The 14,033-nt window shown below is 37.4% G+C and overlaps 1 protein-coding gene across 1 annotated transcript; it reads right to left on the bottom strand.

Moving 5' to 3' along the window:
* Positions 1–1,333: 1,333 nt before the first annotated feature.
* LOC140155961 (uncharacterized) lies at positions 1,334–14,013 on the bottom strand. Its single transcript, XM_072178997.1, has 2 exons — positions 13,933–14,013; positions 1,334–3,741 (listed from the first exon to the last, which is right to left on the bottom strand). The coding sequence occupies exon 2, from the start codon at positions 3,450–3,452 to the stop codon at positions 2,304–2,306; it is 1,149 nt and encodes a 382-aa protein (XP_072035098.1). The 5' UTR covers positions 3,453–3,741; positions 13,933–14,013; the 3' UTR covers positions 1,334–2,303.
* Between the last annotated feature and the right edge of the window lie 20 nt (positions 14,014–14,033).

The following is a 14,033-nucleotide window of genomic DNA, read 5'->3' as shown; positions in this document are numbered from 1 at the left end:
CTTGAGAAATGAAAAGGTGGTCTATTCTTGTCAAAAAGCTTGTCCCACAGATTATGTAAGTAAAACAAAAACTCGTAAAAAAACAGCATTCCGCATTTAGGTTTTTAACTTGGGAAGGGCTTCAAAATGAACTTATAAATTAAGATGGCTTAAACATGTACAAACAAAACTACAATTTTGGCTATGTAAAAACAACAATTGTATTCACTTTGCTTGAAATACATTGTAGCTCATCACAAAATGTTAGGCACAATTTGGGAATTGCTACACATTTACAACGAAAAGCAATTTGTGCAATACAAATAAAACGAGATCTGATTATGCTTACCTGCGATCATGAAAGCATGCACAGCCAGCAGTGACAAATGAGTTATGACCCGAATCTGTGAGAACCGGAAGTGATCCCTTAATTACCTTTGACCCCGCAAAAATATTACATAGTGCTTCTAGGATGTCATAAGGAATATTCCTGGTGAATTTCAGCTTAATCGGAATTTTGATTTAAAAAAAAATTTTATGATTGACCTTTTGACCCCTTAATGACCTTTGACCTCAATGAAAAAGCCCCACATGTACACCGACAAAATGCATTGTTCCAATTTTAATTAAAAAATTCTACTTTGTTTAGTTGTCGAGATAAAAATTGTTAAAGTTATTTAGCTAAAAACAGGAAGTGACCCCTTAATGACCTTTGACCCCAAAATAAAAATACCATGCATACATCAGGTAACACTAATTCATGTATGATGATTATATTACTCTGGTCTGTTTACATTTTGAGATAAAATTTTTAAAACTTTTTTGATAATTTTGATTTTTGACCGGAAGTAACCCTTTAATGACCTTTGACCCCAAAACTGTAGGCATCCTAAAGACCCTAGCTAGTAGCGATGCATGTGTGCTAATGGCGACTCTCTGCTATGTAATATGTAAAGACAGTGATTTTTTGAATATTTTTACACATTTTCAGACTTTTACGGAAGTGACCCCTTAATGACCTTTGATCCCAATTCTGTGAAGGACTTTTAGACACTGGCTATAGGTGATGTATGTGTGCAAGTGACGTCACGATGCTATGTTATATGTGGGAGGAGTAGCATTTTTAGTGAAAATTACGTTTTTGGCCACTGACCGGAAGTGGATGACATTTGATCGGAAGTTCATCATGTGACATCTGTGGCACCACCCAATAGTCCTAGTGATCAACTATGATCAACATGGCTGAAAGCATGTGGCTACGATGGCTGATTTAATGATGTTGACAGAAAGAAAGAAGAAGAAAGAAGAACGCGGAAAAAAGAATGCACAGCGCCGATAGCGGCTGTGCAAAGATGTAAATGCTGTTTGTTGCTTGCAAAGGAACTACCATATTTCCTTGAATAGTCGCCCCTTTCAATTACACGCCCCCACTACTTTTTTTAAACCAAAATGTGTCAAAAATGCTGGCATTTCCATGCTATCTTTTGTAGTACGCTTAGTCGCTTACCAAGGTGAACACATGGTCACTAATGGTATCGTTAATTGGCAAAAATCTGGTCGTAACCCCGGAAGTCATCGTTCCTAAGTTCATAGTTCATCATTTTAGCGTTGAGTTTTAATCTTACCTGTGATCTTAACAGGAATTATTGTTCTAATAAACGCCCCCCTTTTGGAAAATGCAATGCCCCCGGGGGTAACTATTCGAGGAAATACGGTATTTCCTATACATGTTCATTTGCAAGTTGCAAATTTCTTATCGTACACCATAAATATAGCGGTAATTATGACAGCAATTTTTTTCTTCTGTAACTTGGCTTTCTTTGTAAAAAAGCTGAATTAAAATTTCTTTATCATGATGCAAAATTCTGAATATTGACTTTTTACGACATTACCCTCAATTTGCTAAACATCGATTTTTAACAATCATTATCTGTACACATGTATGTATTCTGAGACAACAATATATGTAGGCCCTATATATTATCACATATTTTCATGCACATTTGCAACATGGAAGAATACAAAAAGTAGAAAAAAGATATGGATATAACCTTTAAATCAGTTTTTGTTTTACTTGGAAAAAGTTAAGAATATGAAATGAGTGACTTTTTAAATTAGGGCTTACAAATTCTGTTTGAATCTGTGACTGCCTTAGAAAGAATCTAAACAAAGTCTGCAGAAAATAATAAGCAATGCAAGTCACTTCAGCCATTAACAATATAAAGAAAATGCAATCACCAATTATTAAACAAATTTAAGTTACTGTGTAAGTACTTTCAGATACCAAAAGAACATACAGTAGACATATTATGCTCCATTTCTGTTTATGTCGAGGACATTTTCCTTTGTCTAGCTTGGTTAATCTTTTTGACTATAAGTAAACCAAATTGTTCATGCATTTCTCTGAACCCTCGAATATCACTGTCATGAAATATAGAATGTCCTGCTTTTTTGCTTTCTACACCACTACTTTGGTTCGACTGTCCACCAGCAATTCTGTTGACTAGTCTTGCTCTTGCAGAGACGCCTCTAGTGATTGGCTTTGGTGCCTCAGCAGCCGTGACGTTTTCATAAAACACTGATTTTGCTTGCGTACCTCGCCGAGAAGCCCCAGGGGCAGTGGACGGTTGCCTTGATTGAACAGCAGATGCTTCTAACTGCTGTGCTAGCAAAGCAGACTTGCCCATAAATTTCTCTCGCTCTGTTATTGTATTGCCCTCATCATCACTGCTATCACCATTTCCAGGTGGCGTTACATCCACTAAGAAATTTTGTGAAGAAGAAGAGGAACTTTTTCGTGCTTCTTCATTGTCTTCATCTTCTTCCTTAGGAACAAGCGGGTCCCAAATTGCATAGGATGGATTGCTAAACTGACTCACAGGTAACGAGTTCCTTTGAAAAGCATTCGGACGCGGTGCTCCTTTATGGGCCAGCGATTCTGTCTTCCCTCTTTCATACACACCCGCTGCCTTTCCATTGTCACTACCATCTGCTCCTAGAAGTACAAACTCATCACTTCCCCCGGGTGCATAGGAGAAGCGTCCTTGTTGTACAACACCTTCTCCATGAGTATGATGAGTCAATTCATCTAACTGCCTTTGCAACTCATCCACCATTGCTTTCATGTAATCATAACTGGAACATGAAAGTGCTCTCATCCAAGCCTCCATTTCTTCTTGATTGAATCCAGCTAACACATATGTCCTTGCACCTTCCCCAGGAAAAGAAAGTTGAAAAGTGAACATACTGTCCTCACTATCAGCCAGTTCTACACGGCATCCTTCTAGTATGATAACACCAACTGGATCCTTGTCGCCCTTCTTTTCAAAGTAAAACAGTAAATTTCCTTTTAGAATAAACCAACGCTTCTGAAATCCTCGGTGAAGTTCTCCACGCTTCAAGAGCCACCCTTCTCTGTCCACGGGGGAGTTGCAATTGGCAAAATATGCCACGTTTCGTTCGTTGAATTTCATGACTGTTTTTCAACCTGTACACATATATCAGTATCAAATGATGTTCACATCAAAATTCATCAACCATCTGAATATGATAAATGGTTGAATGTCACCAATTTAGGCAGGAACATTAAACATTATGTCAGTTCCATACGAGACATATGGCAGCCGTTTGAGTAACTCACAAAAAATCACCAAAGGAATTTCATATCCAGATAGTCAGAAGCTCCTTGAAAGACTTGCAGAAACATGGTTCCCTTTACAATAAAGGCCACTTGTTGCACCGTCTGTTTGTCTGGTAAACCGTCTGCAAAAAGTTGAACATAAAACAAGTATTAGTCAAACATCTGAGACTGAAGCAGTCTGATATGTTGCAGCTGTATGCATGCACATCTTGTATTAATTTCCTACACTTGTTATAGCAATGCATACCGGTAACTGTTTAGTATTAGCACTTGTGTACTGTACCTTCACTTCCTAGTCTATGACATGCACTGCAGTGGGATATTAAATGTGTTCTCTGATTGGTAAGGTTTAGTGAAGGGGAGGTGCAATCATTATGTGTAGCCCAAGGGATGTATGTATATTATGTATAAGGGTTAGGGGGTAAATATTGTTTGGTAAGTGATATACTGAAAAGGGTGGAGGTCAAGTGGCATAGCCAGTGGGGGGGGGGGGCAGTTCCCCGCTCATCATGGCTGTAAGTTCATGTAAGGCAGTCGGTACATGAAGGGCGTTGGTTTAAAAAAATGGGGTCAACAGTAGACAATTTAGTGTGCACTGCTTAGGCAGAGTGAAGAAATAATGAATACATGTAGCCCGAATACTTCCAATAATGGATGTGACCCTTCCCTTTTTGCCTGCAGATGTTGCAAAATTGAATGCCATTAATACATGTATATGAACCTAAAGTAAAAGTGTGTAGAAAATATTTTGGACAATTTTGCTCTCTTCCCCCCACACCTTTTAGATTCTTGAGCGCTGCACTGGACAAAAAGAAAGTGGGTCAACAATTCACAACAAAATTATTTCCGGCAGTACATTTAGAAGTTGTGCCCCCCCCCCCTAGTTCCGAAAACCTGGCTACGCCACTGTGGAGGTCAATTGGGGAGAATTTTTAAAACTTTTTTTAGCATCTTTTCAATATCATAATAAGGGGTATAATGCAGTGCAAGAAATTGTTGAATGTGGAGAATTATCCTACTTGCTGTACATTATATAAATTTATAAATCAGACACTTTCAGGTTTGAAATTGGGGTTCCCATATTTATATGTGTTAGAGTGGAGGGCACAACAAAGTGGAGTGGGGGAGAGCAGACAATGTTTGGACTACTTTGGAGTAGAACTAGCCCCGTTCCACAAACCGCGACGCCTCTCGAATAGCGACCGAAGGGAGCACCGAGCGTAGCGAGGCAGCTACTATCCTACAGTTGGAAAATCATCATACATGTATCAGAGTACAGCACAGAAGCCAGTGCTACTTTGGAGTTCACCCCAGGTACACATAGTTATTGCACAGCTCCTAAGAAAGGCTTATCAGAGAAACTTCTAACCTCCACCTGATTTTTTGTGTGACATTTGCAAAATGTAGTGGGGGAAGGGTGGGAATGACACCTGGGGAACTTTGATAAAATTGAAAGTACATCTCACTGAATGGAACAAATATTCAAGTCATATTATTTTTAAAATGAACCTGATTTTTTGGTGTTTTAAATGTGTTTACTCATGTTTCAACTTGCACTTGATTGGAATCAGCCAAATGTGTTGTTTGTAGGAATACTCAGAAATTTTAAATTCACATAATTATTGTTATAGCAATAATAAATCAACCATAGTTAAAACCATAAGTTTTCCGTGATATGGAAAATGACCAAATCTCACTGAATCGGAGATAGGAAACGGAAAACGGATTTCATAGAATAAATTGAAATAACTGAAAAAAGTGACTAAAATACAAAGAAAACATAAAAAAATATGTGCCTGTTGTTGTTTTCAATAAAATAAATGTGTAAAAACTGAGTATAGTTTGAATATAGCTTAAAATTAAACTTGTAAAACAGACAAGACATGGAAAAACGGACAAAACAGTGACAACACAGAAAGCTACAAGAGAACGGAAAATTACACAAAGTGATATTGGCAAAACAACATTTCTAAAGTAGAAAACAGAAAACTTATTGCTTTACTCATAGTTAAACAGTCAAGAGACTAGCAAATGTTTTTCTTTCATTTTACCTTAGCTTTAAAATCCAGGGGGTTACTTAAGTTTGGTTTGGGTAGGGCTGTACCACTATACCAATTTTTGCAAAACATTGGGACCCATTGATATACCAAAAGTCATGAATTTCAGCTAAATTTAACACAAATTGTCCTAGTTTTTACCAGTTTCACCCCACCCCCCAAATTTTGGGGAAATTTCCATAATTGTGTGAAAAACTGAAAATTTCCAGCTACAGAGTCTAGGCAAAATTGGGCTATGCTTAAAAAGAAATTGAAAACATTTTGGAAAAAGGACCCATCCATATCCACATAAAAAAATTGACTTAGAAAAGGGGCCATTGATATACCAAAAGGCTAACATAAAAAACCTGGGTATAAATAAATCTTATACACTGTTTAATTATTACATGTACAACAACATATCCCAAAAGTAGGCCACAAAATATAAAACAAATTAAGTTTGGAAGGCGTAATGGAAGCCTATCCCTTTACGAGGTAAAAATAACATGTAAGCAAGCACCACTTGTCCCTAGTACTGGATATAAATCACATAAAATCAGGCGTATGATGACTGTCCAGATTCCATTCTATACAGCAGTTTAGACATGCAGCTGCAGGGAGGGGGCTCAGGGAGTGTGATTCCTACTGTTATATCTTAAGAACCATGCATACAATCTAAGCAGCATTTCTGGGTTAACAGCCAGTTGCAGCTTCCAGCCTACATTCATTTGACTATGTATTTCAGATCCTGGGTCCTCCAGGGCACTACATGTGTAGGGGTGTACTCTTACCGTTTTTGGCCACTAGCCAGTTGAGTAGGTAACTCATAAAATTACCAGCCCAACTGAAATGTTGCCAGCCCAATATATTTGCCTTTAAGGCTGTTTGTCCTGAACTACACCACACAAATATTATGTATTTTTACATCAATCGAGTTTCTAATTAGATTATCTCCACAATTACATGTAAAACCCTAAACTAGCAAAAGTATAAGATTTGATTTAAATCTGGTCAACCAGACATACCTATTTTTGACGGACGAACCGACGTTGCGACTGAAACCTTCAGTCTTCAGCTGGGTTGTGATGCAAAAGTATACATTTTTGAAAAGCTGAAGGCATAAGAAATTCAAATACACTTTTCAACTCATTATACAGGGTGACCTTCAAGTTATACAGGGTGGAATAAAAAAGATTTGGATACAAAATCTTACTTAATGCATTGCTTAAATTACCAACTTGCAGTATTAAATAAACTGGAAGTAAACAACATTCATTTGGTTAGAGGACAGGGGAGCCTACTGACTTTGGAAGAAAGCAAAATCACAGCTGTTTGGTAATCTTGGAATACAGGGTGTCCCAAAGTATGTTAGAATTTTATACAATTCAACATATTTTGAACCGAAACATTTTGCCCCTAACCCATACAGAAAAATTTCCCTTCAGAAAATCTGTACTTTGACTATGATAGGATAAGCAATTAAAATTTTACTGTAACTTTTAGATTTTGAAGACATCCACATTACTTACTACAATGTCATATATTAAAATATGAACACAGGGCCCCAACTCCAATTTTTTACATTATTATGTTTTGACGAATCCAAGTGTGTGAAAATATTGGATCCAACACATAATAATGATAAAATTGATGCTTTTACGCCCAATATTTATTGAGTCTTGCTATGAGTTTTAAAATATTGGACTTGACTACGCCTCATCCAATATTTTAAAACTCATAGCTCGACCAATAAATATGGGCTCAATCGATCTAATTTTATATCAAAAATGAGTTAGTTACTTAGACCTAGCATTTTATTGCCAGCAGACTATTCTTCCTTGTGTGTGAAAGATGAGCCAAAATCCACTCTCTAAATAGTCTTCCGCGTACACTTAATCATGGTTTTCATGGAAGAAAGGCCCTTTTTTGGGTGGCGAGTTCAAGACACACGGCCTTAATAAGGGTGGTCTTAACCCTGGAGTTATTTTGGGCCTCATAACTGCTAAATTGTTGGTCTAAAGTATGTAAAAGTATACATATCTAGAATGGCAAAGACTTGATGAATTCATCTGCAAGGTCAAATTTGGGCAAAATGCAAAGTTTTGGAGAAAATCATCCTAAAACGTTTTTTTTTGACCAAATTTTTACAGACCATGTAACAAAAAAATTCTTGAGTAAAAAAAATTATTAAGTATTATTTATTATTTTAACAAATTTGTAGATAAAAATACCCAGGACCGGTTTTAAATTTTTTTTTTTGAATTTGGACCAACTTTGAGAATTTTGCACCAAAAATGGTTGAAATTTGGGCAAAAATCAGGCTTTTTATGATTTTTTGTGTTTAATTTAGCATTTTCAACCATTTTTGTTGCAAATTACTAAATTTTTTTAATTTGAATTGTAGGGGTAGAGGATGCAGTCAATAGAAATTTAAGAATGACCTCATCAGGGTTGGTGTCGCTAGCCCAAGTTGAGTGTCAGCTAATTTTACTATCCAATTCATGAATTAGAGCACAGGCTCGGGGCATAATCTTTCTAGTGAATGTGAGGGATTGGAGAATAGGCTACAGCCCCTAAAAGGGTTTTTTTTGCTCTTTTATGATGAAAAAATCATATGTACAGACATTTACAAATCTGCCATCACTGATCATGTGGCCTCTACAAATCATTCCATCAATTGGGAGGACTCTAAAATCATTGATTGTGAAGTTGATAAGACTGCCAGGAGAGAAGCCATACGGATCCACAAAAAAGGACATGACAACCTAAACAAGGACCGGGGAGGGTCTACTACGTACTCAACAGACATCTTTGACCAACTTAGTCATCCCGCTCAGGCATCGAATTACTTTTTTTTTTACCTTGGAGTCAAGGGTGAAAATAAATAAGTGGGAGACAGGAGCCGTTTAGCTCCCAGAAACCCTGAAATGGCCCCTGGTTCCATCTAAATTTAAGCTGACCAGGGGACACTTTTCTTCAGAAACTGGCCCCTGGTCACTACACCCAAAAATTAAATTCTATAGCCATTAATGCATGATGAACTTATCCAGAACAAATATTGGCCCCTTGTTGATTAGAAGTGGCCCCTGGTTCCATGTTAAATGAAGTGTACCAGGGGCCATTTTGTGTAAAAAGGAGCCCCTGGTTCATCATTTCTTATTTTCACCCTTGCTTGGAGTGCATTTTTGTACCCCATTTTGAAAGTTGTGGTGCAATTTAATCTGATGCAGAGCAATTTGAAGTGCAGTCTCAGACAGTCAACACATAAACTCATTGCACTTCAATAGGGCTTATTTCATATTTGGAATGCTAATCATGCTCTCTACGGTGGTTACTGTTGCCCATAAGAAAACAGTGTGAAGTGATGAGTTGCCAGGCTGATAAACCCAGGTCTTGTCGTAGAAGTGCTACAAAATCGCACTCCTCAACAAATTAAGGAGTGCTGTAGTAGGTGTGTGCGAACTGAATGTGCTTTCAATTGCACTGCTACTCCTGGTGATGTTAAGCCTTTAGGTATGTTATTGAGGTGTAAATTTCAATGAAATATAATGTCAATATAGTATAATTAGTTGTTGGTGATTACTGTCTAAAGTAATAAGAGCCTATAACCCCCACCAATTTTAAACAGATTAAGGGTGTGTTCTCACTACAGACATGGGGTCTCCGAGTCCACATACAAGTGGACCCAGTCCACATTGATTTTGCATTCTCACTAACACCAATGCTGATGTTGGATCGACTCCACTTATATGTTATAATATCAAGCACTTCAATGCATGACCATGTCGTCACAAATTCAGTTGCAATGCATGTTTTGAGCCGAACTCACAGCACAAATCAAACTTTACTATAGACTATCAATTTTGAAAGATCATGTTTTATTTCCAGGCCCCCTGATATATTTCTTCATCTATCCATACGTTATTTTGAGTTATTTTTTAAGTTGAAAATGCATAGGTTTAAATTTTATCATGGAAAATTATATAATGTAGACATGTGTATTGTATAGGCCTATACATGTAGTAGGCTATCAAGGTTGTGCATACAGCATTTCCGGTATAATTTGAAATAATAATATAAAAATTTGACCTATTTTTAGTATATATGCATGAATATATTATGTATAAATTACTTAATTCTGCCTCATTTCATCAAATTGCTATTTTCATTGCTAACAAAATAAAGGAGAAACCTTTCAAAGAATTTTGGAAATTAAAAAAAATAGTCCAATATTCTGAAATTTTTTACTTGTACCTGTATAATAATAATGTACCAGCATCTTTGGTTTCAGCACATGTGCCTATACAGAATACACCAGACTTTTGGACTCCCGTTGATTTGAAGAAGTGCTTTTTCTGATTAAATTGAATGAACATTTGAATGAACACAGAAGCCAACAGCTGTATGCGATCCGACTGCGATCGTATCATCCGTATGACACATATTTCAAAATACAACGCGAAGCATGACGACCTTGAAAACAATTTGTAAGAAAATACTATTAAACCAATCACAAGTGAATTGGCATGGTTGGATTCACTTCCGTGTTACGCACATGCGGGCGTACATCACAGTTTCACACAGACAGTGACAGACCGCTGAAGAACCTTGTTGAAAACAATAGACTACACTGGCACTGACCATAAGAGAGATATGAACAGCGAACAGCACCATGATTAAGACATGGAACAGGCTTATGTCTTTGGCAGTCAACCGTTTTGCAACCCGAGCCCTTCAAGTTCAGGTCATTTCTCCTATAGGATCCAGCTCTTAACAAGAATTAGTCCACCCTTGCGAGCCTATGCCTCCAGTTAAACTTCTTCATGGAAATTTTCCACACACACATGACAGCTGCAGGGACTGTCTTTTGGAATTTGCAGCTCAGTTCTTCTGGAGCCTTCAAGGAGAGCTTTTTAGAGCATTTACAATATAATCTAAGGAGAGAATGGTCAAATACAGAGAGCTAAAAATCACTCTCCTACATCAGATTTAAGAGCAGTAGAGAGTGATTGCTCTCGCTCTCCTCAAAGGCAGACCCTGCGGCTGGTGCACATGGTTAACACTGGATCGGGGTGATGAGAAGGACATCATGGATATAGGGTTAGGGACCTTGAGTCCTTCTCATCACCTCGATCCAACACTTACATACTATATGTACCAAAGCACACCATGACATACACATCTTTTTGACATATCAATAACCCCTTTTTCTAAGCCAATTTTGGTATATATGGATGGGTCTGTTTTTCAAACTTTTTGAAATTTCCCCAAAATTTGTGGGAAATTTTGTAAAAATTAAGACAATTTGGATTAAATTCTGCCTTTTTGGTACTGGTATATTGATGGGTCCACTTTCAAATTTTCAGCGGCACACCCCTACCAAAGCCAAACTTCAGTATACCCACACACAGACACTCACCCCTAAGTGCAATCGGCGTCAAACGCGGATGCTATTTTGGACTATGCAAACATGGATGTCCGAATCCATACTCAATCGACATACTGAGGACATTTTTTGCCATTTTTGTGCTTATGAAATTTAACCTGGTAACTGCAGATGTTATAGTTTTAAACATAATGATAGAGGATATATTTCGCTGTATGTTATATATAATGCATTTGCGGAGGTTTGCAGACCTCCACAGACTGAGGACAGTCCATGGTGTGCCGAGTGGTTCACGGTTGGAATGTGGAGTGCATAATGTGTGTTCCCGATTGATGGCGATTGTACACGCAAGACTACAGACTACTACACCATGTAGGCCCTACATGTATTAACAGTTAGAGGTCGCATGTCATAAGGTGGTGTATTTTGTGTTACATGGCCAAAATTGACAAAAAAGTATTTTTGAAATGTTGTGACTACTTTGGGTTGCGTTTAAGATTCTTAACGCGGGACTCTCTGGAGAGTTAGGCCAATTTCTGGCCTACATGTAACTAAAATTGGCCATGATGTAATGCATCTTTAAATGGATCTGGCTTGTGATTGGGTGCCCAGATCTCGCTATTGTTTAAACCCTCCAGGCACGTGCTATTTACCATTTATCGTACGGGTACACAATAATCTATGGAATAGTGCGGCACGTTTGTGGTGGCACGAAAGTTAAACTATCAGTGGTGCATGGACGTACATTAAGCGTGTCTTATACTACCATGCTTTAATAGTGCTTGTGGTTAAATTGGATAAAACAAGTATGATTGACAGCATGTTTTAGAGACCAAAGTCCCGGGGGAAAGTTCTGCTTAAAATCCAATGATTTCAAAATTCACTGAATTTGTATCCATTTTGAAATCATTTTAGAGTATGACATGAGTACAAATTTATTCCAAACACAGGCCTACAATTTTTTTTTTAATTAATAAGTCAACCATGAATGATCCTAGCATTTTATAATAGCAGGCCCAGGGACAAGTACAACAAAGCCGAAAAAATAAATACCGGTAACTTAAAAAAAAAAAAAATTACGTTTGATACAGGTACCCGGTTACCCGCCCGATATTTACCTTGGGTACCCGAATACATCATTACCCGATATGTCACAGCCTTAGGAATCAGGCAACACACTTTTATTAATCATAACATTGCCAATTACTGTATTATTGGCCTACACACCTTCATTTTCTAAAGTTAAATGATTCTCTTTTCAATGAAAACAATTTTAGATCAAATTATAATTATTAAATTTCAAAATTTTAAGAACATGCCTACATTCGAGTAAAAGCGATAGAGCGATGCGTGCCTGGCATGGCGATTATGTGTAACCGTAAAATTATGCGCCGGCGCCGCGGCAAGTCATGTACATGTGTAAGTGCGTAGCAGTTTTGCCTGTCACATTTCATGAATCATGTATGGAACAATCGGCCCTTATTCGGGTGCTGACTTTGACTGCTTTTTTTTGATGCAGTCTATAGACTTTTTCGTCCATGGCCATGTGCATGCTATGTGCTCATCATGCAGTTGAGCATGTCTTTCATTTCAATCATGATATGTTTTTGCATCACTCACATGCAATTCTGAATTTCAATTATTTATATCATAATCATAGTATTCATATAGACTGCGGAACTCAGTCCTCAATGATAGTCAGTCATTTATCTTTTGGTCGTTAGGCCAATTACAATTGATCCTTAGTTTCCTGTTTCCCTCGCGCGTCCAAAATCAAGAATGGAAAAATATTTAATTATTTTATTTTTATTTAGGTATTTTCATCTTTTAATTGACTTTTTAATTTCTTTTATTTGCTAATATCTGTTTTTGATCATCTCAACTTTGATTATGAATATAAAACAAGAACATTGTAGGGTCCCCTACTAATGTTAATGTAAAAAATCAATTATAAAGGTAACTGATAATTAAATCCGTAGTCTTAGTCAAAATGACCAAATGGACTGTTGATAATAGTCACGACCACATTTTCAAAATAAAGAAAGTAATAGATAATTAATAATTAATAGATAATTAATAATTAATAATTAAAAGTCGCCTCGTCCTTTATTTTCAAACTTGAAACAGGAAACTAAGAATTAATTGTGAAGGGCCTTATATGACTATCATTTGAGGACTGAGTTGTTACCATACATCTTCCGAGGTGCAGTTTTAGACAATAGCTTGGGATTATTGGGGCAGAGGTTATCTATTGAATCCTTTCATGACCACTGAAGCATAGTCAAGTCCCGGAGTCAAGTCTGCCAAGGACACTCGGCACGAATTGAAAGACCATGTCACTTTCGACAAAAGAATGCATGCATGTGAAAGGTCATACGACACCAATTTGGTGTTTGTTATGACACCAATTTGGTGTTTGTTTACAGTTGGTTTCTTTAAACTTCTGTGGTCGGGGTACGCGCTGGTGAATTGCGATCGCGTAAAAGTGACAAGGTCGCCTACTACGCGCCGAACAGACAATGGGTCAACCGACTTGTTGTCAAGTTCGTTGATCAGCCAATCAGCGTGATTGATAATTTTTTCTGTGTGTACGCTCGTAGACGCTTGGCGCACAGCTAGCAGCTCGGACCACGGAAGTTTAAAAAAATTACCTTTTTGCACCTCGAAATATGTACCTTAAACTTAAAGTCTGTGTCTGGTATTCATACATGATAAATCATTTCATGATTTTTTAGTCAACCAAATTTTTTATTTTTAGGATCTTTGGTCAGACACGTCAGATCAAACCTGTTCGTGCAAAGGCACTTCGGGGAAAGGGGGGGGGAAATGGTATTGTTTAGAATCAGTGACAGAGTTTAATATAAAGCAAATTTACCATTCAAAAGACTTACTATGTGTGCGGAAATCAAGATCCGTATCGGCATATATCGGCAAACCAGACCAATTGATTAACCTTTGACCTCAAAATCATGCCAAGGTCAATGAAGGTCGT

Source organism: Amphiura filiformis, chromosome 6 (genome assembly GCF_039555335.1).
Source record: "Amphiura filiformis chromosome 6, Afil_fr2py, whole genome shotgun sequence".
Classification (NCBI taxonomy): domain Eukaryota; kingdom Metazoa; phylum Echinodermata; class Ophiuroidea; order Amphilepidida; family Amphiuridae; genus Amphiura; species Amphiura filiformis.
The sequence above is the reverse complement of the archived record's forward strand: the minus strand, read 5'-3'. Positions and strand labels throughout refer to the sequence as shown.